Here is a 27,866-nt window from a genome sequence, read left to right as displayed (position 1 = left end):
GATTTATAACCTGTGTGTGTGTTTTCAGGCACTCTGGCACTTGTGATTTCCCCAACCCCCTTTCTCCCATTGAAGTCAATGACTTCCCTACTGCCTCTTTGCCAACCTTGAGGGTTTCCAGGAATGGAACCCTTGCAGTTGTACATCCAGGAAACTCCATGGATGTAAAACACAGGGAGAGACATGAGGGTGATGAGGTTTGTCAGCACCCTATCCATAAGGGCAAGTCTGGGACCTCAAGATAGCAATGAAGAAAATACCACCCAATGAGTAAAGCATAAACAAATACAAAAAACAATGGTGACCAGTATACATATCAAATATCACTTCATTAATCACTTCATTTTTGACAAGGTTTCGCAATATACCCTTGTTTCACAGTAAGCTTCATCAGAAGTAAATGAACAATTAAGTTATACAATTGTGATAAACTTCACACCTACTACATATAAATCACTTCTCCCTGGTGTATGGAATTCTTCATTACTTCCTCCAAACGCATTTCTCGAATTCCTCCAAAGGAGTGTGAATTATTGGGACCTCAGCTTGCACCAATGCAAGGCTGTGTTCCAAAAATGAGTATTAACTAAAAATATGTGTGTGTGTGTATGTATATGTATATATACACACACACACACACACACATTTTATTTCCCGCTGTTCCTCCAAGGAGCCCAGAGCGGTGTACTACATACTTGAGTTTCTCCTCACAACAAGCATGTGAAGTTAGGCTGAGAGAGAAGTGACTGGCCCAGAGTCACCCAGCAAGTATCATGGCTGAATGGGGATTTGAACTCGGGTCTCCCCAGTCCTAGTCCAGCACAAGAGAGCACAGTCCCATATGACAAACATAGGCAAGTGGCAGTCATATGAACAACACTAGATCCCACAGGCCTGCATCAAAATATGGGAATGCCACCCACAACATGGGATGGAACAAAAAACATCCCAGTGGGAAACAGACAGAGGGCACCAGTGAACAAATGCAATACTGGACCAACATCGGTACAGAGCTGTGATGTGAGAAACGTTTTAATGAAAATCTTTCTATTTCTAAGAATGCATTGCTTTGTAAAATTCATAATGTAATGACTTGATACATACATGACAGGTTGGGCAGTTTCAAAGTTGTAATTAACTAGAAAGCATGCATATATATGTAAAGCTGTTTGGGTGTGCTAAAATTTAGTATGCTAGCAGTTTTTAGTACCCTCTATTTCCCTCCATAAAATCTAAACAGTGCAAGGGAAGTTATGCTGTTGAGTTGTAATGTCTTAAAATAATCCCCAGATAAAGCTTTGAATATGATTTAATATAACATTTAAACCACATTAAGTGTGCTTCCCCCTCTCCCCGCTATGTCTAATCCAAGGCAACTCAGCTTCTACTCTCAACTGATTTGACCAGTGTGGCTGAGGATGCTGTAGTCCAAAAACAGCTGGAGGCTGCAGTTGAGTAGCCCTGGACTCTTAATCAAATATTTAAGTTCAACTACTTTGGGCTGCTTAGAAAAACAATTGAGATATTTATAAACACATAAAATTAACATACTGTATTTGTTTACTAAATTACATGCTAAATAAAATGCAATTGATCTTAGGGCATCAGGAAACTTGATGGAAAACCCGCATCACTGGTACATACAGGGAGCCACAGACAGTGCTGGACAGGACAGGCAGGTCAGAAAATGGAAAATTGACTAACTCTCACAGGTACATGCTGGAATGTAATAGCAGCCATCTTAACTGGAATTATCGAATCTGTGGAAGAAGCCATAATTAATGTTATATATGAACTCTGCAGTCCCCACAGTTCCCTGTCTGTCTAAACTAGTGATGTGCAAACAGGTTTGACATCAAATGTGTTCGACGTCGAACCGCTTTGTTTCAACTGTTTGGAGTTGAACCAAACCACCCACTGTTTGGTCCAACCCTAGACTGAACCCCACCCCCCGAGGGTGCACGAGTTTGTTTGTTTGGTTGTTGTTGTTTTCACTTACACCCTCCAGGGGAGTTGTTTAAGGCGGCGGTGGGGTGGTGGTGGTCCCCGGAGGTTCCCCCTGCCGGCCTCGGCCACTCGTCGGCTTTCCCCACTCAGCGCGGTGGCCATTTTGGAGGCCGCAGTGCCTGCACAATGGACCTCTGCGTGGCCTGGGTCCAGGCCAAGCAGAGGCTCATTGTGCAGGTGCTGTGGCCTCCAAAATGGCCGATGAATGGCCGAAGCCGGCAAGGGGAGGGGGAATCTCTGTGGACCCCCCACCATGACCTCAAACAACTCCCCCAGAAGGGGTAAGTGGGGGAAAAACTTTTTAAAACTTGTGGAAACACTCCCCCCCCAAAAAAAAACCCTGAACCAGGGGGGTTCAAGGGGGTGCCAGACCTAACTGGCCCGGTCTGGTTTGGGTCCAGTTCAGACTCCGACTGGACCAGCCAGTTCCATGCACACCCCTAATCTAAACTACAGATAGGAGCAACCGCTAGTACAGCAGGCAAAAATGTGCTATGCACCAATATAAAGACAAATTTTATTACTATTTTATTTCATGGATAACTCTACTCTTCTTCCAAGAAGCTCAAAGTAGCTCTCACATGGCTACCAGGAGGTCTCCCATCCAGACTGCTTACTGGAGCAGACCTGCTTAGCTTTGGTAATAGAAAACCCTGCCTTCAGATTGCTCTAATTTGGGCACCCTCTCTAGCTCCGTTGTTCAGACTTGGTATTAGGGAACAGTTTGTTGTTCATATGCAGGAAGTGTACTAGAATTGGAAAGGTGATAGCTCACTGGAGACACAAGTTAAAACAGTGGGAGCAAAATATAGTAGTAATAAAAATATAGTCAGATCGCAGCAATTGGGAGAATCACTTATTGCATTCAAACTCTGAAAAATGCTATTGGATTGAGTGAATTCAAATCTTGGAACTTCTTGCTGTAGTTGTTTTGTGAGAGTTTTATTAGCACCTTGGAGATAACTAGTTCAAGGAACTGAAATGCCCCACCTGGTTTCTGCACAGTCCTGTTTCAGTGTTTAATTTGTGTCCACTCACTCTCTTCCTTGGGGACTGTCTTTCTGGACAATATATACTGCTAGAGGTTGTTGCTTGGTGTATGTATTCTTGCTGAGGAATGAGCCCTTGAAAAGCAGATTATAAAGAATGTGCACAAAGGGTTGAAGATCTGGTGTAGGCTTTGTTCCATCATCTGTATCTCTGTTGGGTGGTCTGTTACTGTTGGAGAGTGGGCCAGCCAGAAGCAACTGTACATCACCAGCCAGTTTACACCAAAGTGTGCATTTCATATTTCAGCAGAATGCTTCCCTAAAACACACACAGTGGAAAGCATTGATCAAATAACATATTTCTGTGCTAGCTGTCATTGCATTACTTGTGAAACATACTGTTGCATATTTGTAGTGATGGTCTATTCTGTCCCAGGGTATTTTACAATCAGTTTGATCAGTATTCCATTACTAATAGATTTGGGAAGTGTTCAGTGCTACAGTTAGAGCTACTTATAAAAAAGCTTATGGTTAAATTCATAAATAGGTATATAAGAAAACTGAAGTTGAGTGGTTTGCAACCACATAATAGAGTCCAGTGTTGCAACCCCTATATTGCAAGGTAGGGTGAGGATTACAATTGCTTTGTATAATTTTCACATTTCAGATGGGGATTGAGATCGACAGATCATAGCTTACAACGCTTTATTAAAAACTTTTAGAACTGTCACCTATTTCATCTTTATTGGTGAAAGACAACATCCCACATACTGGTCTCCACTGCAAGGCTAATACAGTACACAAATTATCAACATTCAGAAAGAGAACAAATGCATAGGTATTCCAATTCCAAGTAAATTTATTTTGCTAGTATGTCTGAATCATCTCAAATATAATCACAGTCATGCTGAAAACAAACTCTGCAGCAAACATGTTCCACATAAAGCCTACCCCAAGTTGTAACAAAGGTAAATTTAATTTAATTGCTACCTCCATTGCCCATTAAAAGTTCAGAGTTAAATTTAATGTAGACGCATTGTGTTCTTACTGAAGGAGAGAGAGTGCCCAAGTAAAACAGGAATCTCAGTTGTGTGTATTACTCTATACCACTCTGCACAATATGTTCTCTAAACATCTAAATACCAGCTGCAGGGGAATAAAAGCAGGAGAAAGGGCATGCCCTCAGCTCTTGCTGGTGGACTTCCCAGAGTCATTTGGTGGGCCACTGCATGAAACAGGATGCTGACCGAGATGGGCCTTGGGCCTGATCAGGCAGGGCTGTTCTTATATTCTTATGATCGCTTGAGTAGTTAAAGTGAAGGCATTGCAACAACTCCAGAGTTAAAGGCTCAGTCAGTACCTGTTTTCCCCACAAGATGTTGCTTATGTGAAGCATGTCTATTGATCTGGTTTGAGATCCGTCGATATCCATAAGAATGGGTTCTGCGCCTGTGCAGGAGCCGAGCGGTAGCCATGCCTGAGCTTGTTGAAGCGCCCAAGTCACGTCCCCATGCTGCAGCGTGCTATTTAAGGCGTGGCTGAGGCGCGAAGTCCCTCAGTTCTTTTCCGACCGCCTTGCGACTCGGACCTAAGGTCTGCTGCCTCTTCGTCGGAAAGTTCCTTGTTCTTTCGTTCATTCATCTTGTTTGTTGTGGTTTTTGACTCGGACTGGCAATCGGACTTCGTTGGATCTTTGTTTCGGAACGGCTGACGACGATTCTCTGACTTTTGACTCAGACTTTAGAAAGAACACATAGCTAATAAGTCCTTTTTGAGGAAGCCTCGGCGAAAAACACTGAATATCCGGACAGTTTTTAAGGACTTATTAGTGAAAGAAATATTATCACAAGCTCCAGATAACAGAACGGACTAATATTACAACACATTTCTTTATGTCAAGGACCTACAAGCGAAAGAATTATTATTCTTACAAGCTTTGGATAACAGAACGGACAATCATTACAGCGAGCGAATTTCTCTTTGCCAACAACTCTGGGAATCTTTGAATTTGCATGTTTATTATTTAATCTTTGATTTTGCATGTTTATATATATTTGCTGTCTGCACACGGTTTGTTGCTGGTTTTGGTTTGTTCTTTACATGTGTGGCCCTTTTGTTATATGTTCCTTGGAGAGGAGCATAATGTCTCCTCCTGTAAAATATGTCTGTCTTTCTCAAAGCGGACTCGAAAAAGTCGGGTGCTTCACCTTCGAGCGGCTATTTACAATGAAGTGTTGAGCCCTTCGACTCCGGGCACACTTCTCCCTTCGACGTCTAATGCACGCACCTTACCTGCTCAAAAATCAGCAAAATCTTCTTCGACGTCGAGCAGACGCAAATCTTCTGACATCAAATCCGCCAAGAAACCCTCAACATCAGAAAGGTCTTCGGCGTCCGACACCAGCCAAAAAATCTTCGGATCCTAGGTCGTTGTCATCTTCTTTGACCTCCACTTCTTCATAGTTGTCACACCGCTCTGAGGGACGAGATAAGACTGGTAAACGTCGAAACGAAGACTACTCCCCTCCATGTCGAAAGGATCGAGAGAAGCGAGTCTGTACACCATCCCCTTCTTCGGCACAGCCTTCAACATCGTCTCGCCTTCTTCAGTTTCAGCGCCCTTGATGTTGAAGGAATCCACCTCGTTGTTGTCGCTGGCTCCTAAACCAGTGGCCGCTGCCTCAACATCGATAATTGTTGGCGCCGACGAGCCCTCTGTACCGTACCTATCTGGGGAAGTTACCGTATTGACCTCCATTGAGATCGACACCGATCAACCCAAGACGTCTGCTCCTCACTCAGTACTGGTGACGTTTGATACCGACCCAACTTTGAACGTTCGTCCCTCATCGCCGACACTGATTTCGATGCCAACGGCAAGTGCTCTCTCTCTCCAGCCCCAACACCTTTGGCATCCTCAGCCTCTCCTTTGCCGCCGCAAATTACCATGCGTCTGCCCTCCGCGCTACATACTCCGGTCCTCTTGGCCTCAACTCAAGTTACCCCTTGGTATTGAGCCCGTTACCAACCTTCCAAGTCATTGATGTCGACGCCGAGGAATCTCCCGACAGCAACTCATTCCCTCCTTTCACTATTGGACTTGACGTCGAGTACTCACTCGACATTTACTGGCTTTCCTTCCACAGAACGGGATCCACCTCAACCTGGAGTGTCCTCTATGCCACTACATTCCGCTCCACTGTCACCCAGCCATCTTCGTCCTCCGACTCCCTGGCATTCTTGTGGGTACCGCCACCCATCCCTGTGCACCACTTCTCCTGCTGGTCCGTATGGTGATGAGAGTGATAGACCTTGGAGGCCCTTTACACTGGCCCGGCCCTCCTCTTCAGTCAGGTCGGTAGCTACTCAAACCTCTCCGCCAGCTGTTGCCCAGCAGGCTTCCCAGACCTTGACAGTGCCCTGGTGCTCAGAGTCTACTCAGACATCAATGCTGGTCCCTTTGGTCATGTCAGCCACTCAGACTGCCCCTCGCCCGGCCGAGGATGACCGTCCACCACCTGCTTCACCTTCAGAGCATTACAGGTCCTCTGATTTTGAATCTGACCCAGAAGATGATAATTCAGTTGTAGAACCACCTACGGATGTGGCTCCAGTGACTTACGTCTCTCCTAATGACGAACTCAAAGCCTATCACAAGCAAATTCGCGCTATGGCGGATGCTCTGGAGTTAGACATCCGGTCGCAGTTAGCCACCGTTGACAATCCAGTGTATAATTTTATGCTGAAATCACAGTCCACAGCTCTTGTGGCCCTGCCTATGTTACCTGTCATCACTAGGGCAGCCAAGTGCGCTTGAGAGGTATTACACACCTCCACTCCAACCTCAAAAAAGTTGGAAAACCTTTACAGAGTTCAGGAAAAGGACAATGGTTACCTTTTAAAAACACCCAGCACCTAACTCCCTGGTGATTGATTGCGCCACAGCATCCAAAACTGGCAGAAGATATACAGTTCCACTGGACAAGGAGGGTAGGAAACTAGACCTCCTAGGAAGGAAGATTTATTCAACCTCTTGCCTGTCTATCAAAGTGGCAAATTACGCAGCCTGCACAGCTAAATACACGCATGGCCTTTGGGAACTGTTGGAAGGCAACCTAGACTCGCTCTCCTTTGATGACTTTAAGACCCAAGTTTCGCCAAACCCTAGAGAACTCAGGCAACCTGACCTGCAGACAACTCAGCATTGCCAAGCATTTGGCAGAAAGTGAGTCACGGGCAATGACAGCAGCCGTTACATTGAGAAGACATGCCTGGTTAAGATCAACAGGCCTTCAGTTGGACGTGAGAGAGAAAATAGAAGGGCTGCCCTTTGATGGCTCCGGTCTCTTTAGTGAGACAACCAATTTGACCATGGAGCAACTTAAGAAATCAAAATTTACAGCTAAGACCTTCACTTCACATCTGTCCACCTCTACATCCTTAGCGACTTACCGTAGCAATTATGGCAAGTTCCGCTCCTCATATAAAAATCAGGATAGACGTGATTTCAGGAAACCCTATTCTACTTACCAGCACCGCCCTTACTATCAGAAAAAGAAGGCTCCTCAATCCCAGTGCACGAAGTCGCAGGACACTCAGTCGCAGGACACTCAGAAGCGTCTTTGAGACCGCCCACCGCCCATTGACACCTTTTGACTCCCCAGCACCTCACACACCCCTTCTCCCGCCAGCGGGGGCTCTAACATCTGCCTTGATGGGTGGTCCCGGCCTTCCATCCCAGCCGATCATCAGGCTGGCAAGGCATGCTTCTGCATGGCACCACATAACATTGGACCAGTGGGTCCTGAAGATTATAACCGCTGGTTATGCCATCGAATTCAAGACCCTTCCGTTATTCCTAGGGATGAAACTCACGCCTCCTTCAGACATGCTACAGCTAGAGGTGAGGGAGCTACTGGAGAAAGGGGCTATCACTGTCATGGTGTCATGGGCGGACAGGCAGGAGGGGTTCTATTCACGTTATTTCCAGATCCCCAAGAGAGATGGAGGCATTTGGCCGATTATGGACCTCAGCCGCCTGAACAAGTTCATCTGCGTCAGGAAATCCCGTATGATGGCATTGCAACAGATCCTTCCACTGCTCCAAGGAGAAAAGTGGCTTGCAACGCTGGACCTAAAGGACGCCTATTTTCATATCAGTATGAGGCCCTGTCATCGCAAGTACCTGCGGTTCACCGTCAGTACCCAAGTGTTTCAATACAATGTGTTGCCCTTCGGACTGTCCACTGCACCACGAGTTTTTACAAAATGCATGGCGGTAGTTATTGCTCATCTGCGAACCAGGAGGTTATCAGTCTATCCTTACCTTGACGACTGGCTCCTGACTGCAAAGGACAGAAGCGAGTTACATTTGCAAATCCAATATGTAGTGAGCCTACTCCACAACTTGGGCATTGAGATAAATTGGAAGAAATCACATCTGGATCCTCAACCGGTGACTTCCTATATAGGAGCGATCTTGGATACGGTACAGCAGAAGGCGTTCCTACCAGAGGACAGATTCGCTTGCATTCGCTTGGTCTCCCAATTCCATCACCAACCTCTGCAATCAGCCCGCTCAATACAGCGTTTGCTAGGCCTGATGGCATCCTGCAACACAGTAATCCATTATGCATGACTAAAAATGCGGAAACTTCAGCTCAGGTTCCTGTCTGTATTTCATCCTGCTAGGGACAACCAGACCAAACGCTTATTACTTCCGCCACAAGTCCTTCAATCACTTGCCTGGTGGACAACTCACAGGAACCTGCTCAGCGGAGTCCCCTTCCAGGCTCCTTCGCCTATGATATGGATGGCTACAGATGCTTCCCTGAAAGGCTGGGAAGCCCATTGCAACAACCACAAGATCCAAGGGAGGTGGTCCCCACAGCGGGCCCAGTTGCACATCAACTTCTGTCTGTCTTCCAGGCCCTACAGGCCTTCCTACCGATCCTTCATGGCAAAGTCGTCTAGATTCACCTCGACAACATGACAGCACAAGCTTATATAAATTGCCAAGCGGGGACAGTGTCCCGCAGCCTCTGCGCCCTCAGTGTACAGTTGTGGCACTGGTGTATTCAGCACTGGATTTATCCAATAGCCGTGCACATCAAGGGCCTGGACAACACCTTGGCGAACGACCTCAGCTGGGTCTTCTTGCAAGACCGCCAGCACGAGTGGGTACTCTGGACGGAAGCTGTGACTCCCTCCTTCGACCTTTGGATGAGACCCACCGTGGACCTCTTTGCTTGCTCTGAAAATGTGAAATGCAGCCGCATCTGCTCAAGGGCGGGTCACGACCCCCAATCCCTCGGAGACGCTTTTCAACTGGATTGGTCCCTGGAGACTCCTTGCATATTTCCTCCTCTCCCGTTAATACCCAGGTAGCTTGCCTACTTGCCAATCCAACCAACTGCATCCTAGTGACTCCTTGGTAGCCAAGACAGTCCTGGTTTCCACAGCTACGCAGTCTGGCAGGGAACTGCTATGAACACCTTCCTCGCTGGCGAGATCTACTTACTCAAGACGGGGGCCGCATTCTGCACCCAGACGACCAAACCCTCCACCTGACCGTGTGGCGGATACTCTGTTGAATCATATTCTGCTCAATCGACGAAAGGAATCCACACGCCTAAATTATCAGAACAAATGGTGTCGATTTAAAGTCTACGCCCGCACCAAAGGATTCCTTCCTAAACCTGCTTCAGTCCGTGAAGTTCTACAGTACCTCACCACTCTTAAAACAAAGGGTCTGGCTAATGTGTCCTTGAAGGTCCATCTGACCGCCTTGTTGTCTTTCCACCCCGGATGCGATGGGAGTACATTATTTTTGCACCCCTTGAGCAAAGCCTTCCTAAAATGCCTTTCACAAGTTTACGCTCTGATCCAGTCTCCAGTAGAACCATGGAGCCTGTCATTGGTCCTGTCTTCGTTGACCCAGGCTCCTTTTGAGCCCATGGCCACCTCCTCACTGAAACTTGTGTCTTGGAAGACAGCCTTCTTAATTGCCATGACTACTGCCAGGCGTGTGAGTGAACTCACGGCCCTCAGGGTTGACTCCCCTTATACAATCTCTTACCTAGATAAAGTCCGCATGCGTCTGGACCCCTCGTTCTTACCTAAAGTTGTATCCAAGTTCCACTTAAATCAGGAAATCATCTTACCTACCTTCTTCAGGAATCCTACTTCGGCATTTGAGCAATCGTTGCATGCCATGGATGTGCGCCGTGCCCTCCTGAACTACATGGACCGCACAAAGCTGTTAAGGCTATCTACCTGACTTTTCGTATCCTACAAAGGACCAATGAGAGGGTCCCCAATCTCGAGACAAAGGATGTCAAGATGGTTGGTGGAACTCATTCTGCTGGCTTACCATCTACAAGATAAACCACCTCCACAGGCTATTAAAGCCCATTCCATCAGGGCTCATGCTTCTTCTGCTGCACACCTTTCTGGGGTCTCCTTTGAAGACATCTGTAGAGCTGCTACCTGGTCCTCGGAATCCCCCTTTGTAAAGCACTACGCCATATACGTATGTTCTGCTGCGGAGGCTACCTTCGGGAGAAGTGTTTTAAAACAGGTGTTACATTAGCCACTACTGCTTTCTCCCCCTAGTGGAGCTTGCTAAACACCCATTCTTATGGGCATCGACGGATCTCGAACCAGATAGACAGGTTGCTTACCTGTAACTGATGATCTGGTAGAGATCTGTCGATATCCATAAGACCCTCCCGTCCTCCCCTCTGCAGTAGTGCTGTGTCTGTGTGCGTTCAGGTGTGTAGTCTCCTTCTGTTCACTTGGTCTCTCATTTACGTCATGGATGAACTTATCTGATAGATGATTGTCCTCCGCGGCAGTTGTCCAAGAACTGAGGGACTTCGTGCCTCAGCCACCCCTTAAATAGCACGCTGCAGCTTGGGGGCATGGCTTGGGCTCTTCGACAAGCTCAGGCATGGCTACCACTCGGCTCCTGCGCAGGTGCAGAACCTATTCTTATGGATATCGACGGATCTCTACCAGATCATCAGTTACAGGTAAGCAACCTGTCTTTTTGGATCATGTTTAAAATGTATGTACTTGTCCATAGGAATTGACTTGTAGATTTGTGATCCATTTCTGTGTTGTCATTAGTTTGTATTTGCATAAAACCATTTTACATTGTACTAAAGTAAATGGTTTATGCTTTTTGGTGTGCTTTGCTTTGCTACCATTTTATATTGTGGTTGACATCCAGTAATGCTCTTCAGATCAGACTTTGGGGCTCCGGTCCAGTCCTCTGCAGGCCCAGGGGGGGCGCGGCCCCCTCCAAATGCTGGCCGGGGAGACAGCCCCCTCTCAAATGCTGCCCCAATTCGTGCAAGTGACGGCAGGACAGGCAGTAAGGACTGGCTGCAGTACTGCCTGTCCTGTCCAATGCAGCCAGACTTGGTGTGCGTGGTGGCAGTGGGGCGGGGCAAGAAGGCTACCGAGCAAGCAGAGACAGCCCAGCCGCTTCAGCCCACCCAGCCATTCAACTGTGCATACTTGCACACATGACACCCTTGTTTCTTCTTCCTGAAGGAGCCAGCTCTCTCTCAGCAGTAAAATGAGCTGTTTCCTCCTTTCTCCTCTCCAACTCTTCTCTGTCTTGCTCCTTTCACTGGTTCCTTTACTGACTCCTTCTTCCTCTTTTTCCAAAGTTGTCCCCAGTGTTTGCTTTGATCCAGTTTCCTCCACCCGTTCTCTTACCGGCTTCCTCCTCTTCTCTTCCTGGGTTTCTCCCAGTGCCCTCTCTCCTTCACCATGCCCTCTGCACTGGTTCACTTCTTCTTTTTTGTCCTACGCTCCCTCGCATCTCTCATCATTCACCAACCAAGTTTTCCCAATAAGCATGCCACTGTTTTCTGTCACCATCAGTATCGACACCAGTGAGGAGGGAGGGGAGGGAGAGAGGACAAGCGTGAGTCGAGGCATTAGGAGCTGCGGGTTATTCAAGCCAGCAGGCTCAGCAGCTGCCTGAGGAGGATGGGGCAGGATAGTGGTGGTGTGTAGGGAGAAGAAATGCGGCAGCAGCAGAAAAGCAGGGACTTGGAAGAAGATTTTCTGCATGGTAAGCTGGCTTGCGCCACCTCCTGGAATGGAGGTGAGGGAGGAAGAGGGGAGAGTGGATGTCTGGAAGGACTGCTTCCTTGCAAAATTTGGTATGTGCAGCACAGGTAGTCAGTCGGAAGTTTCTTGTTCAAAATTCCTTCTAAAAATAAAGATACACCTTTTCCTGAGCATACTCTGGTGTAAAAAGTAATGCATTTAGCTAATTTAAGTGGTGTAAAAAAATAGTGCATTGGTTCTGGTATTAAAAAAAATAATTGCATTGCAGCTTTTCTGGTGGTGGCTGGTGGGGTCCAAAAGGACTTTAGGTCCAGGCTCCAAAATTACCTACATGCACCACTGCTGACATCCAGACTAAAGTGAGGTCAAGTAACCTTTCATGAGTACAGTTGGGGAGGAGCAGCTTCACCCCTCTACAGGCCTCAGGGACATTTTTCTGGGAGGCGCAAAGCGCTGTAGAGGGAGGATTAGTAGAATCACCACTCCCTATTGTCTATGCACAGTGTTGCATTTCAGCATGTACAATGTTAGGATGTCAACAGGTGTATTTTATTCTTTGCTATGCTTGTGAGCTGCAAAGATGGGAGGTGGGGAGAGTTTGTGAAGTAAATCTTGTGGAAGCTGCTAGGAGACTCAACATAACTCGGCAAAATGGCCTAGTTGCTGCTTTGCCTAACCCAATGTTTCAGTTAGTCACGTCACACAGTGCACAGTAAAGCAGTTGCATCACATAAGATGAATGGAGTTTCACTCTGCTAGCAGACATTCTGTGCTTTGTGCAGCCTTGGCTGGAGTTGTGAGTGTCTTATTTCTTTGAGGGTGTTCTGTTCCTGAGCACCTTTCCAAAGTATAATTATTCCATAGATGACAAAGAGTAGATCAGTATGTGCTTTCAGAATGAATGTATTCTAGTAAATCCTAATAGTTTAATAACTTTCTCCCCTTCTCTCCTTAGAAAACTATTGGAGTGTTTAAACCCAAGTCTGAAGAGCCTTATGGTCACTTAAATCCAAAATGGACCAAATATTTTCACAAAATCTGTTGCCCTTGCTGTTTTGGCAGAGGCTGCCTTGTTCCTAATCAGGGATACCTCTCTGAAGCTGGTGCCTATCTTGTGGACAGTACACTGGAATTAGGGGTGGTACCTAAAACAAAGGTAAGAGTGCTTTCCTGCAGGAATGAGAGTTTACAGCCTGCATTAAACTATCTTCTGAAATGCCAAAAACAAGACACAAACGCCTGGATATTATGCCCCGAGACTTTGGTTTGGGGTGGTATATAAATGTATTAAATAAATAATAATCATAATCATAAGACTTCAGCAACAGTGTTTCAGTAAATTAACTGTTTCTCTTGGACCCCTCTGACTCTCTCTCATGGTTAGCTTGTGCTGTGGAAAAATTTTCAGTCCCATATATTCAGATGCATTGTTGTTGTGGTAACCTGCTATACATCCCAATGTGCCCTCAGGTTGGCATAAAAAGTCACAGTAATAAACAAAGCAATCATAAACTTCAATAAAAGAGCTATGCAATTATATCGGTAATTAAAATCCATTTAAAATTACAACACCACAACAGTAGAAAAACATCTACTCAGCTTAAAAACAACAACACTCTTCATCATCCTCCAAAGTTATGAGGAAATATATTTTGGTTACGTTCCATAATGTAAGTGTAGAATTGACCTTGATAGATTTCCTTAGGGAATTCCCAAAACAGGGTGCCATTGCTGAGGGAGCCATGTTCCTTGACCCCCACCAATCTAAGCTTTGACACAATGGGGATTTGGAGATTGGTATCTTCTAAGGAGAAGGAGTTTCCTTGGGTAACTGAGCCAGAGACATTTAGGACTACTGAGTTTAAAAACTGAGTTGTGCCTGGAGTCTGTCTCCCTCCCACCTACCCCACCCTTCAGTTCAGTGCCTGGAGGCAATGTAATGTAATATTCTCCTTTCAGCTCACTCTTCTACTAAATGAACAGCTTCATTTTGAACTAAATTAAGTTGCCAGACGATCTTCAGAGACTACTCCTTATTCAGTCTCAGCATTGCCAAAATATGCCATGATGGCTAGTCACCCATTTTCTAGGAATGGCCATAGCAGCTGCTACTTGAGGGTTCTAGGTGCAATTCTAGGTCTAGTAGTACCTCCTGGCTGCCACTTGATCCTTCAACAGGAGTGTTACCTTATCTGGTACAGGGAACCTCTGACTCCCTACATCGATTGGGCTGCAGCTTTCAAACATGTCTTGTCTTGCATTGTACTTGGATTGGATTGTAATGCAAACTGTAATGGACATGCAAACTAGGCCCATGTAGTTTTACCAAGCAATGACTCCCATTAAAGCAACCTTTAAAAAGAATGATGTTTTTAATGACTTTCAGGGTTTTTTTGGATACAATTTTTAATGTTGATTGTTGGTGAGTCAAACTGGGAAACAGTTTTTAAATATTTATATCCATTTAAATTTTGTACCGTGTTCTGGATGAGTTCTTATAATTAATCTATGGAATTCTTTGCCATGGGATGTGGTGATGGCCACCAGCTTGGATGGCTTTAAAAGGGGCTTAGACAAATTCATGAATGACAGGTCTATCAGTGGCTACTGGTTTGGTGGCTGTGGGCCACCTCCAGCCTCAGAGGCACGGTGCCTCTCAATATCAGTTGCAGGGGAGCAACAGCAGGAGAGAGAGTATGCACATTCCTCTTGCCTGTAGGCTCCCCAGGGGCATTTGGTGGACCACTGTGCAAAACAGGAAGCTGGACTTGATAGGCCTTGGGCGTGATCCAGCAAGGGGATTTCATTTGGTTTTGTTCAGATTTCATTTCAAGTGAATAAATACCCTCACTAAACTAGGCCACTGGCAACTTCTGTGCTCTGCAGAGGATGATTATGTAGTCTATCTTAGACCTATGACCATATTTTGTAACTGTTAAGAAACATGCACAACTTCATTAGAACGATGTAGCTATAAATATTTGTGCAGTCTCTAAGCTATACTCTGAATCCTGTTTTATTTGGTATTTTTTAAAGGTTGTCTGGATTGTCAGTGAGACCTTTAATTACAGTGCAATAGATCGTGCAAAATCAAGGGGTAAAAAATATGCTTTAGAAAAAGTGCCAAAAGTTGGCAAAAAATTTCATCGAATAGGACTACCTCCTAAGGTAAGATTTTTGAAAAGATTTTAAAATGTTTTATTTTGACAATGTCTCTAGGAATTGTTCTGTTTTTCAGGTACACAAAACAGGCATTTTATTAGGAGTTCTGGAACTGGAACAGTTTTTGTATTACAATTAAAAACAAAATTGGACAGAATGGCAATCCACTCAGTTCCTATTGGCCTGGTTTCAAAGAACCACACAACTAGTTCCACATGCCCAGAGAGACTTTGGGCTTTTCAGACAACAGCCCCTCATATCACACGTCAAATGACTTTAAAAAGGGGAACTTTCAGAAGAAGATTGTGATAACAAAAGGGGTGGGGTCTGCTCTTCAAAGAAGAAGAAAATTAACATTTCCTTACATGATTCTAAACCCACAGCTTGCACCTGAAACAGTTTTTTGACCCCAGCTACTGTCAGTTTTGTTCAGTAAAGATACATTGAGGTTTTTGTGTATCTCATTGTGCATCCTTCTTTTTTTCTACCTGCCGTCTATCTTCTCTAGTCTCTTTTCCCAATAAATTTACAATGCTAAACAAATTTACAACGCTGAACAATCCAAACGCAAACCACAAAACCTAATACAACAAACCCTGATTCATCAATCTATCCAAACTCTAATATTATCTGGGGTAGGAAAACCACCATAATTTCCCTGATTAGTGTAAAGAATAAAATCTGTCCAAATAGCATAAAAAGTATTATTTTGTAGTCCAGTTTGAATGGAACCAAATAATATGGTTTAGCTTTTCTGAGATCACGATATGCCATAGGTTCTTGTATCAGATGTCCATTGACATGCTTATATTTTTCCAATGTTTGGCTATAGCTAACCTGGCAGTACTTACCATATACACAATTTTTTGGATGTCACATCTATATTGACCACAGAAAATACCATTTACTGGGGGCATAATCCTATTTTCTGATTCACAATCCTGCTCATCTCTGTTAATACCTCTGGCCAAAAGGATGAGACCTTTGGACAGATCCACCAAAGATGAAAATAAGTTCCCTTCATCCCGCAACTACCCCAGCAAAGCGGAGAGCAGTCTTTTGGGGTGTATGCTATTTTTATTGGATTCTGGTACCATCTGTGGAAATCTCTGAGAAAGTTCTTAATTTAGGCTGAAGAGGAAGTAACTGTCTTCCATTTCCATAAACCGCCTTGGGATTGTTTTTAATGAAAAGCGGTATACAAATTTAACAATTTTAAAAAGTATATGTTCATCCACTTCTGATCATTGATTGGAAGTAATTTCCCCAAGTCAATATGATGATTAATAGTTCACAAATTTCAATATTTAATTTCAGTTGTTTTCAGATTTCCATATCCTTTGGACTGAATCCATACCAAACATACATTTTTAGCCTACTTTCCTTAAGGAAAATAAACTTATGAGATCACCCAGCTGTGTGTGTCCATCTGTGTCTCCATCAACTTGTAATGCCTGGATTGATTTGAACCAAATCTGATACAGCTGTAGGACATCTCAGTGGTGTAGTTTGATGCTGTCATCCATCCTGATTCAAGATGGCAGGCTCATAAAGGCATCTTTTGAGGCAGAAGTGGGCGAACTAAGCTTATAGTGAAAGGGAAGTAGGCAGATCAGTTCTTACAAAAACATCTTGTGATGTATTTGAAATTTAGGGGTTTTGTTTAATTTGATTACTCATTGCAGAATACTAGCTGCAAATATTTTTAAACTCAGTTTTGTTTTCCCCCTAACTGCAGGGTTTCTTTTAAATTTCAGGTTGGCTCCTTTCAGCTGTTTGTGGAAGGCTACAAGGAAGCCGACTACTGGCTCAGGAAATTTGAAACTGATCCTTTGCCTGAGAATACCAGGAAACAGTTTCAGTCTCAGTTTGAAAGATTGGTTGTGCTTGATTATGTCATCAGGAACACTGGTACTTAACAGTTTCTATTATTTGTGTTTAGATGATACTATGGCAGCAATATTCTTCTAGTATTCTTGCAAACTTGGAGGTGAAAAAATTAGATGGGTTTGAAAAATTCACCAAGTACTTGTTTTCATTTGAAGTACTTGTGGGCCAAAGCAACATGTAAGTGTTTTAATTTACTCTTGACTGTAAAGTCCATTCTTGGGAGTAATAAGAGTCTGGATTAAGGAATCTGCATCTAGCAGCAGTTCCTATCATATTAATAATCTTAAATTAGAGAGTTGATGCTAATCAGTGTTTGACAGTAATGGGTTAAAATGCATGAACGTGTCTTGGTTCTTTTGTAAAGGGGTGTGCGTGTACGTGCATGCACACGTGCACACAATCTATTTTATAGGGCAGCATCCAGAGTAGCTCATCTTGGACTGTTATAACATAATACTAAAGTCCCGTTAATGTCAATGGGACTTACGTTTAACTTATATCATAATTAACTTAGTCTATAATTATTATTTTTAATAAAATAAAATAATAATAATTTCAAAAGTACAGGTGGCCCTTGTTAACAGGAGTTCCATTCTCACTTATAGGTGTGAATATGGAAGCCATGAATATAAAGCAATAATATGTTTATAGACTGTAATATGGACATAGTGGTTATCTGGAAGTGCTTCCTGAGCGGAGACCTGTCAATGGCTAAGCTTGTGGGCAACAACTGGTCCGCAAAACAGGGTAGCAGTGGCTTTACTTGCTGCTTCAGCAGTGTGTTGTGATGTGTATCTTGGCATTTAATCCTATATACACATACTATGTGCAACATTATTCCTGTGGAGAAACTGAACCTAAGCTTTCAGCTCAAAGTTCCTTTGCCAAGTCAGAGGAAAACAGATACTGCTGTAGAACAGGAGAAACAACTGCTTTTAAAAAAATAGCTGCAGTGCTGAGGAAGATGGATTTGTGTGGGGAGCTTCTTTCTTTTCTCTTAGAACATGTGGGTTTTCTGGAAAGTTTTGAATTAGAAAATTTTCTGGAAATGTTTCCCATGAAATTTTCTTTATTTGCATAAAATTAGCATTTTTTTCCCTCAGAAAACTTTACTGTGCAAATTTTCCTGATGCCCGAAATAGATGGTGATCTGATGTGGCATGTTTTCCCTATTTGGTTTTTCAAAAAATCCACCATATTAATTTCCCACTCTGTGACTCAAAAGTTTTTCAAATAACTGAACTGAAATACTTGATTTGGAGTGGGATCACTAAAAGCACTTTAACGTGGCTTAATTTTATACTAAAAAATTCAAAGCTTTAGGTAGAAATTATTTTATTAGGTCTGTGTGTCGGATAATGCACAATTTTCTTGGCACTATGCAGAGGTGGGTGTTGGTGGTGTGGTCAGCACCAGGCAATACTTGATATTTCCAGCAGTGGGGGGATTACCAGAATTGGAAGCTGCAAATGGAATGCCGGGAAGGCGCAAAGGATCATCGGGAGTGTGCAAATGGGACTACAAGAAGGTGCATGAGGACTCTTGGGAACTAGTTCCTCCTATGGAGACAGTGCTGGGAGGAACTAGAGTTCCCAGGTTCCCTGTGCACTTACCTAGTATTCCATTTGCACCCTCCAGCATCCCTGCAACTTCTTGGTGTCCCTTTTGCAGCTGCTGATTCTGGTGAAAAGAGCCCCCACTACTGGCATGGAAAATAGCAAGTACTGTCAGATGTTGACTATGCTGGGATGCTTGCCTCCTCATGGCTCCGGGGAGATTGTGCATTTCTGTCAGAGAGTTTTACGCACAGGCCTAATTTATATTGGAATACTCAAACCAATACACTTCCTGGGGAAAATCATCTGAAATACATTAACTTTGAAATTGCCAAGCTTGCCTAATATTGCATTGCCATCCATTCATTGTTTTTATTTTTACGTCCAGACTAGTATTGCTTTCATGCAGCAATGTGAGTTCCAGACTACCACTGCACTGGGAAAGGGGTGATTTTCTCCAACCTTCCCTTTAACATAAGAACAGCCCTGCTGGATCAGGCCCAAGGCCCATCTAGTCCAGCATCCTGTTTCGCACAGTGGCCCACCAGAAGCTGCTGGAAGCCACAGGCAGGAGTTGAGGGCATTCCCTCTCTCCTGCCATTACTCCCCTGCAACTGGTACTCAGAGGCATCCTGCCTTTGAGGCTGGATGTGGCCCACAGCCCTCCGACTGGTAGCCATTGATTCTCCTCCATGAAGTTATCTAAACCCCTCTTAAAGCCATCCAGGTTGTTGGCTGTCACCACATCCTGTGGCAGAGAGTTCCACAAGTAGATCATGCGTTGTGTGAAAAAGTACTTCCATTTGTTGGTCCTAGACCTCCTGGCAATCAATTTCATGGAGTGACCCCTGGTTCTAGTGTTGTGTGAGAGGGAAAATAATTTCTCTTTCTCCACTTTCTCCACACCATGCATGATTTTATAGACCTCTATCATGTCTCCCCGCAGTCGTCTTTTTACTAAACTAAAAAGCCCCAGGTGTTGTAGCCTTGCCTCATAAGAAAGGTGCCTTCTGAAGCTCACTGTGCTTCACCAAAATATGTCCCTGAGGGTTTCATGGCCGACAGGGACATATTTTGGTGATGCACAGTTAGCTTCAGAGGGAAGGGGAAATGTGCAAAAATTGCCCCTCATTGTTCAAGTGATAGAACAATGGTAATTTGGAACTTGCACTGCTGCATATATGCAGTTCCAGTCTGGATGTCGGCCAATAAATTTAGAGAAATGGAAATTTTTCCTACAGAGAAAAAAAGTATGGGGAAACTTTCCACTCCACATCTTTGCTTTGGGTGAAACAATGAAAAGCCAGTCTCTGACAACTGTTTTGATAACTAGTGGAAGCAAACGCCTTCCTTCTCAAATTCATAATGAATATGAAAGATCTGGATTGTGATCTGTTGGCCATCCATAAGTATGGGTTCTGCGCCTGCGCAATAGGGCCTCGTGGTGCCCTTTGGGGACAGGACAGCATCTGTGGTGGTGAAACCACCTTAAATAACAGACCTGCCGAGTGCATGAGGGCAGACTGCAGGCGCCACGAGGAGCTATAGCATTCTACCTGCAAAGTCCTACACAGGCACAGAACCCATATTTATAGATGTCAATGGATTACTCCCAGATCATCAGTTACAGGTAAGCAATCCGTTTATCTGATCTACATCTTCCTTTTTTAGGAAGGCAACATGGGCAGCAAGCTATTGTTTCCTCCTCTGAAAGAAGAGACCAAATATTGCTGCCCACTTTTGATTTGGCACAGAGAAAAACAGTTGGTTAAGGAGGGACACCTAAAAACACAAATTAACTCAAATATTGACAAGTATTTTGAGATATTCATGTTCTGATCGGTGCTGCTTTCATAAAAAGCCTGGGATTGCAATTTTTATGTGATTTTACTTTGTAGAACTTTTTCAGTTCTTCAAGAAGAGAATGCATATCTTGCAATTCTTCATTTCAAATTTCTGCAAATTATAGTAGATACCTACATTTTAGGGATGTGCAGACCGGTCTGGCAGTTCGGGGGTTCATGATCGAACCAAACCACCACCACCCCCAGTTCCGTCGGACCAGATCCGGACTGCTAGGTCCGGTCCTGCAGGTCCGTGAATTTTTTTTTAATTTAAATTTAAAATCAAGGAGACGTACCTGTAGCCCCTTCAGGAGGCTTGCTGAGGCCGTGTGGGGGGGGGGGAGCGGGTTCCCTGTTCCCCCGCCAGCCTTCCTCATCACCACCGCGGCCAGGTAACTGAAGCATTTTCGGCCCTTTCGAGCCTCCGTAAGTGTGACCGGCTGCCATTTTGGAACCCGCGCGGACACACACACACCCCGTGGCCTCAGCAAGGCTCCCGAAGGGGCTACAGGTACTTCTCCTTGATTTTAATTTTTTTTAAAAAAAATCGCAGACTGGTCCGCAACCGGACCAGACTGGAGGAGGGGGGTTCGATGGGGGGCTGGACCGTACTGGCTCGGTTCCATTCAAGGCCAGTCTGGCCTCGAACCGAACTGGGCCAGACGGTTCCGTGCACACCCCTACTACATTTCACTAATTGTACTTCTCCCTTCTCCATTTCTTTAAAGATAGAGGCAATGACAATTGGTTAGTTAAATATGAAAAGCAGAGTGATGGGACTGACCTTTCAGATAAGGTAAGACACATGGTGCTTGTGTTTACATAGTGTGAATTTAAATGGTGGTAGTATCTAGGAATGTGATACTGGATATTGAAAAGAACAACCCTTTCTCATATTTCCTTATATAAAGTTATATAATTTAACTTAATTATAATTAATTAAAAGTGTGTGGGTTTAAGATTTGCAGTAAAAAGAGAACTAAAGTTATAATGAAACTAATAGTTTAGTTGTTATAGCATGTGAATGACAATCCATGTACTAGCATACATACTGCCATGACATACCCACCTAAGGGTTTTGTTTAAGGTTTGGTTTTTGCTGCTGCATTGATGTATGGTTTCAAATAAACTGATACATAGAAATAGAAAATCTGAATACAGGTTTTGTGCACATAAATTCTTAATTTCTTTTTAAAAATGCTTTGCCTACAGGACATCCAATGGATTAATGAGAAAGAACCTGTTATTAAAATTGCAGCAATTGATAATGGTCTAGCTTTTCCCTTCAAGCATCCTGATGAATGGAGAGCATGTGAGTGTTATTTTTTCATTAATCATAGGTTTGGATTATGATTTGAGCAAACTACGATAACAAACAAGAAGTCAGTTTAGAAGTTGCACTGTGTGAAGGGAGAAAAGAGCACATAGGAACCTGCCATATCCTGAGTCAGACCATAAGTCCATCTAGCGCAGTATTGTCTGCACAGACTGGCAGCAGCTTCTCCAAGGTTGCAGGCAGGAATCGCTCTCATTCCTATCTTGGAGATGCCAGGGAAGGAACTTGGAATCTTCTGCTCTTCCCCCTAAGGGGAATATCTTACAGTGCTCACAGATCAGATCTCCTACTCATATGTAACCAGAGTGGACCCTGCTTAGCTAAGGGGGCAAGTCATGCTTGCTGCCACAAGACTGGCTCTCCTCTCCCAAGAAATGAGCCTAACACTCAGCTCTGCTTGTGCACTTAATTTGAAATCATGGTTTGGTGTGTGTTCACTTTATTTCACTCTTGGAATTAGCATGTTGATGGCAACTAGGGATGTGCACAATCAGATTTTTTTGATTCAATTTGTAACCAAATCAAATCACCCCGACTTGTTTTGTGTCAAAATCTACACCACCACCCCCATCACACCCAGGTTCTATTTGTACTTAATTCAAATCGATTGGGCAAATTCCTAGAAAATAAACTGAATAGTACCACACTGTGTTGCGGGATGGGGTGAGTTGGCACATGGCAGTTGACAGTTGGCACTGTCAAATGACAGTCAAAATGAACAGAAGAAATGAAGGTGTGTAGTGAATCCTCATAGGAATTCATTATGAAGAAAAGTTATTCTACACCAAATAATCCAAACAGTTGAAAAATAGTGACCACACATCCTGCTCTATAACTCCACTTCTACAAGGACTAGAGCTTAGCTTTTTTTAGATGAAAGCTGGGAATCTGGGGGAATTAATGGGAGGCATCTGAATCTCGAATCAATTCAGTTCGAATTAGGCGTGATTCGATTTGGACATGAATCTAGCCAATGGACCACAGGGGTGATTTGTTTTGTCTTCAAATCAGCTAGATTTGAATCAGCTAGATTTGGGTATAAATCGATTTTCACCCAAATCAATTTGCACATCCCTGGTGGCAACTGGATTTTTTTTTTTTTTTTTTGCAAAACTTTATATGCGTGATTACATTTCCTAAAAGTGAGCAATGCATCTGGAAGTTCCCGTATGTTAATTTGGATAACTTGTCCCCTTTTACATCCTCTTTCTTCACATTCCCCGTTAGATCCATTCCATTGGGCTTGGCTTCCACAAGCAAAGGTCCCTTTCTCTCAAGAGACAGTAGATTTGATTCTTCCTCGTATTTCTGACATGAATTTTGTACAGGATCTTTGTGAAGACCTTCATGAACTGTTCAAGGTAAAATGTTTTAATCTTACTAGTCCCATTAATGAGTCAACTTGAGTCTACATAGCAGATTGGTAAAAAAATGCACACAAACCTTGGCACCCCCTCCCATGAGCTGTGCATATGGTTTTATCATACTGCAGACATAAAGATTTTTGGAGGGGGTCACACACAAGCCTGTTCACATGTTATGTTCTGTGAGCATACAACCTGTGCACAGTATAAGCACACGTTTATATTGAATGCATGTACAGCAGTATGTTTTCTATCTACCATGCATTTGAGGGATCTGTACCCAGGTTCGCTTTTTAAAAATGTTTGTACAGTTCGTTCACACAAACATGAATGTGTGAACAGACACCTGTACACATGTCCAACATAATGTCTGAATGGGCTTCAGACATACAGACATGGTGATCTCTTCTGTTGGAAAGCAAGCTAAACATTGGACATAACTTGTTAAAGTAACTTCTAAAATACATGGAGGAAATTCTAAATGTTTACTTTTCTGAACTGGCTATATCTTTATAAAGCAAAATGCTTATGTCATTGTTGAGAAGCAATACGAGTGTGGTTAGGTCTTGCTGCAATCTCAGGGACAGTTCACCCTAGGATTTCCTTGTTACTACAGCATTGCTTTTCCTTGTGCAGATAATAAACCTAGTTACAATATGTGTACGCATGAAGCAATATATATTATGAGGTATTGCAGATTTTCTTTGAGAGCTGGACTCCTTGCAAAACTTATTATGTCATTTTAAATGATTTTATAAAATTGTAGTTCTACGTAGGCAGGTCTGACTTGCATTGAGCAACTGTCTGAAAATAATTTTCTCTTTTTGCATGAAGTCTGACAAAGGTTTTGACAAGGCTACATTTGAAAGTCAAATGTCTGTGATGAGAGGGCAGGTAAGGATACTTTCTGTTTGGCACTTTAAAAAATGTTTTTCTGTATCACATACTCCTAGAGATCACTGCTTTTCAGCCACTGGGCTTGGTGAATCTGCTAGTCGCCTCCTTATTGATTTGTAGCAAGGGTCACCATATACAGCTTTAGATGGCTGAATGCAGGGTTTCTTTAGAGTCTATGTGCACAAATGGGTGCAGTGTGGGGATAATTATGGAGAGGATCCATGTGTGGAAGCTGGCCCATTCTAAATTGGAGCAAATGTATGTTAGGACCCTCCTGCATAGGAATTAGATTCTTAATGTCATGTATTCTTATATTTGTAGATACTTAATCTTACTCAGGCATTAAAGGATGGAAGAAGTCCTCTTCAGCTTGTTCAGATGCCTCGTGTAATTGTGGAGAGAAGTCATGGTGGAACTCAAGGACGAATTGTTCATCTAAGCAATGCATTTACACAGACTTTTCATAGTCGGAAACCATTTTTTTCCTCCTGGTAGAGAGAATTGTGTGAAGGCTTCACAAATAGTATGAAGGCTTCACTAGTATGAATAGAAGGCTTCACAAATAGTAATTCTGCTGTACACAGAATGCTGGACTGCCAAAACCTCGAATGTTCAAAACTTATTTTGAATGTGATAAGTTTACAGTTTAAAATTGTGAAATTATGTATCAGGGAAATGAGGAGCTTGTCCTATACTGTATTTTTGTAGGCAGAGTTGATGTTTTCTGTATTTAATATTAAAGGGGGGAAAATACATGTTTACAGATGCCAAAGACTACTTTTGACTAAACTGTAGGAAAGGACTGTTATGTTGGATACAAGTGTCAGAAATCATAGTCTGCTTTGTTAGAAATGAAGCACAGCCTTTTCATTACTCCACTGTAAGAAAGTCGCTTGAAATGTTCCTCTTACCAATTATCAGTTTTTTACATGGGCTCTTACAACTTAATGTACTTGGTGATTACAAAAGAGGTTGATCAAGAGATAAACACCAGGATTTAGGACCAATATAATTACTTCCCTGTTTTGAAAACAAAGGGGACAAAAGTGAGTTAAATTAATACTACAAACATCCAGAGGAAATGGAATTGTTTTGTTCTCATGCCCTATTTTCCTGAATGTACAGCTCTACAAGTTGGTTCATATATGACCTCTGCTTCAGCATCCTGACTGAAGTGAGGGACAGGAGTAAGCTTCAGCTTGTGCCTTCCACCCATCACCACAGGCAGAGAGCTTAGTGTGTGATGAAGAACCTAGACATACAATATGCATGTAGGTTCCATCCTTGCTGAAAAAGGGATAGATTGTTGATTGGAGCTTAAGAGTACATATGTAAGGCTTCCGTTGCACATTGGGGATAGATATAAAGTGGTGTATCCATGCACCTTCCTGTCTGTAGATTGTACATGCAAGTGCTGTGTGAGAACTGGCTGTAAATCAATTATAGGTATAGTCCTTTTCTCTCCTCTTCTGTTCTCCAAATTATTGAGCCAAGCATGGACCACTTTCTTGATGTTTTCACATACCCTTATAGGGAAGGGAAGATAAAGACATGTTTAATGCCTTTTAATTATCGACACTAAAAGGTACTGCAAAAGTTTCTTCTTTTGTGGACCAAGTTGTTCAGGATTAAGGTAATATGATTGCTAAAGAATGCACATACAACTTGACTCTGGTAGGTATTGTATGCATTTGTGTAGGTATACTTTGGTCTTGAGTCTTTGTGGTTCATTTGTATGAATGATATATTGGAAACATTAATATATATATATATTTCTTTAGATCAATATTTCTGCTCCAGTTCCATTGCAATATTGTATAGCTCTTGTTTTTTGAGGGGACTGTTGTCAATGCCAGTTAAATATGTCAGCTGTCACCAAAGTGAATACCTTATGTTTGTTCTGTTAGAGCCCCCATTTCTGAATTAGAGCTTCTGGATCTGAATGCCCTAGCCACTCAAACTTACCATAAGCTGGAAGTTTATAAATGAGTTCTCTCATGGATACCTATCTACTTCTCATCACAAGACTCTTCAGCAACTTGGAACTATTTTGTTGGGTTTAACTTAATTGAAATTGCAAGGGTAACTTTACTTACACCTAGAAGTTGGTAATGTATTACCTCTCTCTCTCTCCTCCCCGTAATTCAGTGTTACATTTGAATGTGATGACCTCAAGTAATTCTGTTGCAAAAATTCCTTTTATGAAAGTTGTATGTATGTGTGGCCTTAGGTTGCTAAGCAATACTCCTGAACTCCCAAAATGGGTTATATTTTGATTTTATATAATTTTGGGAATTGTTAAAACAATGTAGCATGTGGGGACAATTCACATGATATACTAATATATCTAAGCCTTAAAATGGAAAATTTACTGTAAGGCGGGTTTAGAAGACAAATTGTCATCTTTATAAATTTACTGTAGCTTCAGTTTTTATCAACTCTCCTAAATTTTTAAAGAATGTATAAAATTACCAGACACTGTTCTCTTAAAACAATAAAGATCATGGTCTGAAACATCTCTCTGCCACAAGAGTCTTGATTACAGCTTTCTTGGTTTATATTTGTACCCCATGGAGCTCATAGTAGCATGCATGAAGTTTGCTCTAGTCTTGTCCTTGCAACAATCAAATCATATCATATCAAGTAGATTAGGCTAAGAGATGATGATGCCTCAAGGCTATCCAATAGCTTCATGACTGTTTGCGGACCTGAATCTTTCTGTTAGGATAGTCTAGCACTCCTCTTCCGTCCACTATACAGTACTATGCTGGCTACATGCGTATATACTATGCTGGATACATAATAAACCAAATCACTTGCTAGTTTTGTGGCCAGCATTCAGAGTTGGGGAGCACATGCATCTCCTGCAGAGGCAAACAGACATTTTCCTGAGCTGCCTTTTATGGAATGGATCACTAGTCCAAAAAAGCTGGCACACCATGGTATATAAGGTTTTTATGCCATGATAACTTTATACTCGGTGGTAATCTGAAGTGAACATACCACACACTGTGTGCGTGTGTTTATGTTTATAAAAATTTAGGTCCTGGGGAATGAACATTGGCTCAAATTTAATGTCTGCCCAAACAAAAATGGCATATTTTGGCCAAGGCAAAATCTGAATCGACTCAAAAAGTTTGTAATGCCACACATTCTTATTGAATTTAAAGGTGCTTACTTGCTGGTAAACAAACATCAACTTGGGCTACACCTGAGCTTGTGTAAACTACTAAGGTTGCCAGATTTTGGAATGTGATTCAAAGTGAAACGGGGAGGTGTCAATCTACTTTTTCTCATGATCTTTTCCCAGGAACCTAGATGCCTTCCATATTCTTAAGAATGTGAGAAGGATTCTGTGAAGCACAACGTGCATTGAAAGTGCTATACAATCTATGTGGATATAGCAGTTTTGCACTACCACAAACTGCTTTTGCCCCTTGGTCCACCAGGAATTACTCATGAGCTCCCAAGTTCTCCCCCAGTGTGGCATTCAAACATTGGTCAGAGGAGTGTCCTATTATCTGAAGGTTCTGTCAACATGAGAGTTGTGCTCAAGGGGCCATTACACAAGCTGAAGTGGTTCTTGTGTCAGTGTAATTCTCTTTCCATGAGTGAAAGGGGCTTCTGGTCACTCTGCGGATGCTGCCTCCTGTGTCAGATTGTGAGCCTCAGGAGACTTGACAACTTTATATGCCAAGAGTCCATGTAGATCTAAAATGGAACCTAAAAACTTG

General features: G+C 43.1%; 1 protein-coding gene across 1 annotated transcript in view; it reads left to right on the top strand.

The window, feature by feature from the left end:
- Window positions 1-26,650, top strand: part of PI4K2B (phosphatidylinositol 4-kinase type 2 beta) — a 34,354-nt gene extending 7,704 nt beyond the window's left edge. Inside the window, exons 3-10 of the mRNA XM_053257815.1 lie at window positions 13,039-13,239; window positions 15,120-15,251; window positions 17,003-17,156; window positions 21,264-21,331; window positions 21,748-21,847; window positions 23,099-23,232; window positions 24,070-24,129; window positions 24,454-26,650. Of these exons, the coding sequence (XP_053113790.1) occupies window positions 13,039-13,239; window positions 15,120-15,251; window positions 17,003-17,156; window positions 21,264-21,331; window positions 21,748-21,847; window positions 23,099-23,232; window positions 24,070-24,129; window positions 24,454-24,627 (1,023 nt within the window). The 3' untranslated portion in view covers window positions 24,628-26,650. The remainder of the gene's footprint in view (window positions 1-13,038; window positions 13,240-15,119; window positions 15,252-17,002; window positions 17,157-21,263; window positions 21,332-21,747; window positions 21,848-23,098; window positions 23,233-24,069; window positions 24,130-24,453) is intronic.
- Window positions 26,651-27,866: the final 1,216 nt, after the last annotated feature.

This window comes from Hemicordylus capensis, chromosome 5, assembly GCF_027244095.1.
Source record: "Hemicordylus capensis ecotype Gifberg chromosome 5, rHemCap1.1.pri, whole genome shotgun sequence".
In the NCBI taxonomy this organism is placed as follows: domain Eukaryota; kingdom Metazoa; phylum Chordata; class Lepidosauria; order Squamata; family Cordylidae; genus Hemicordylus; species Hemicordylus capensis.
The sequence above is the reverse complement of the archived record's forward strand: the minus strand, read 5'-3'. Positions and strand labels throughout refer to the sequence as shown.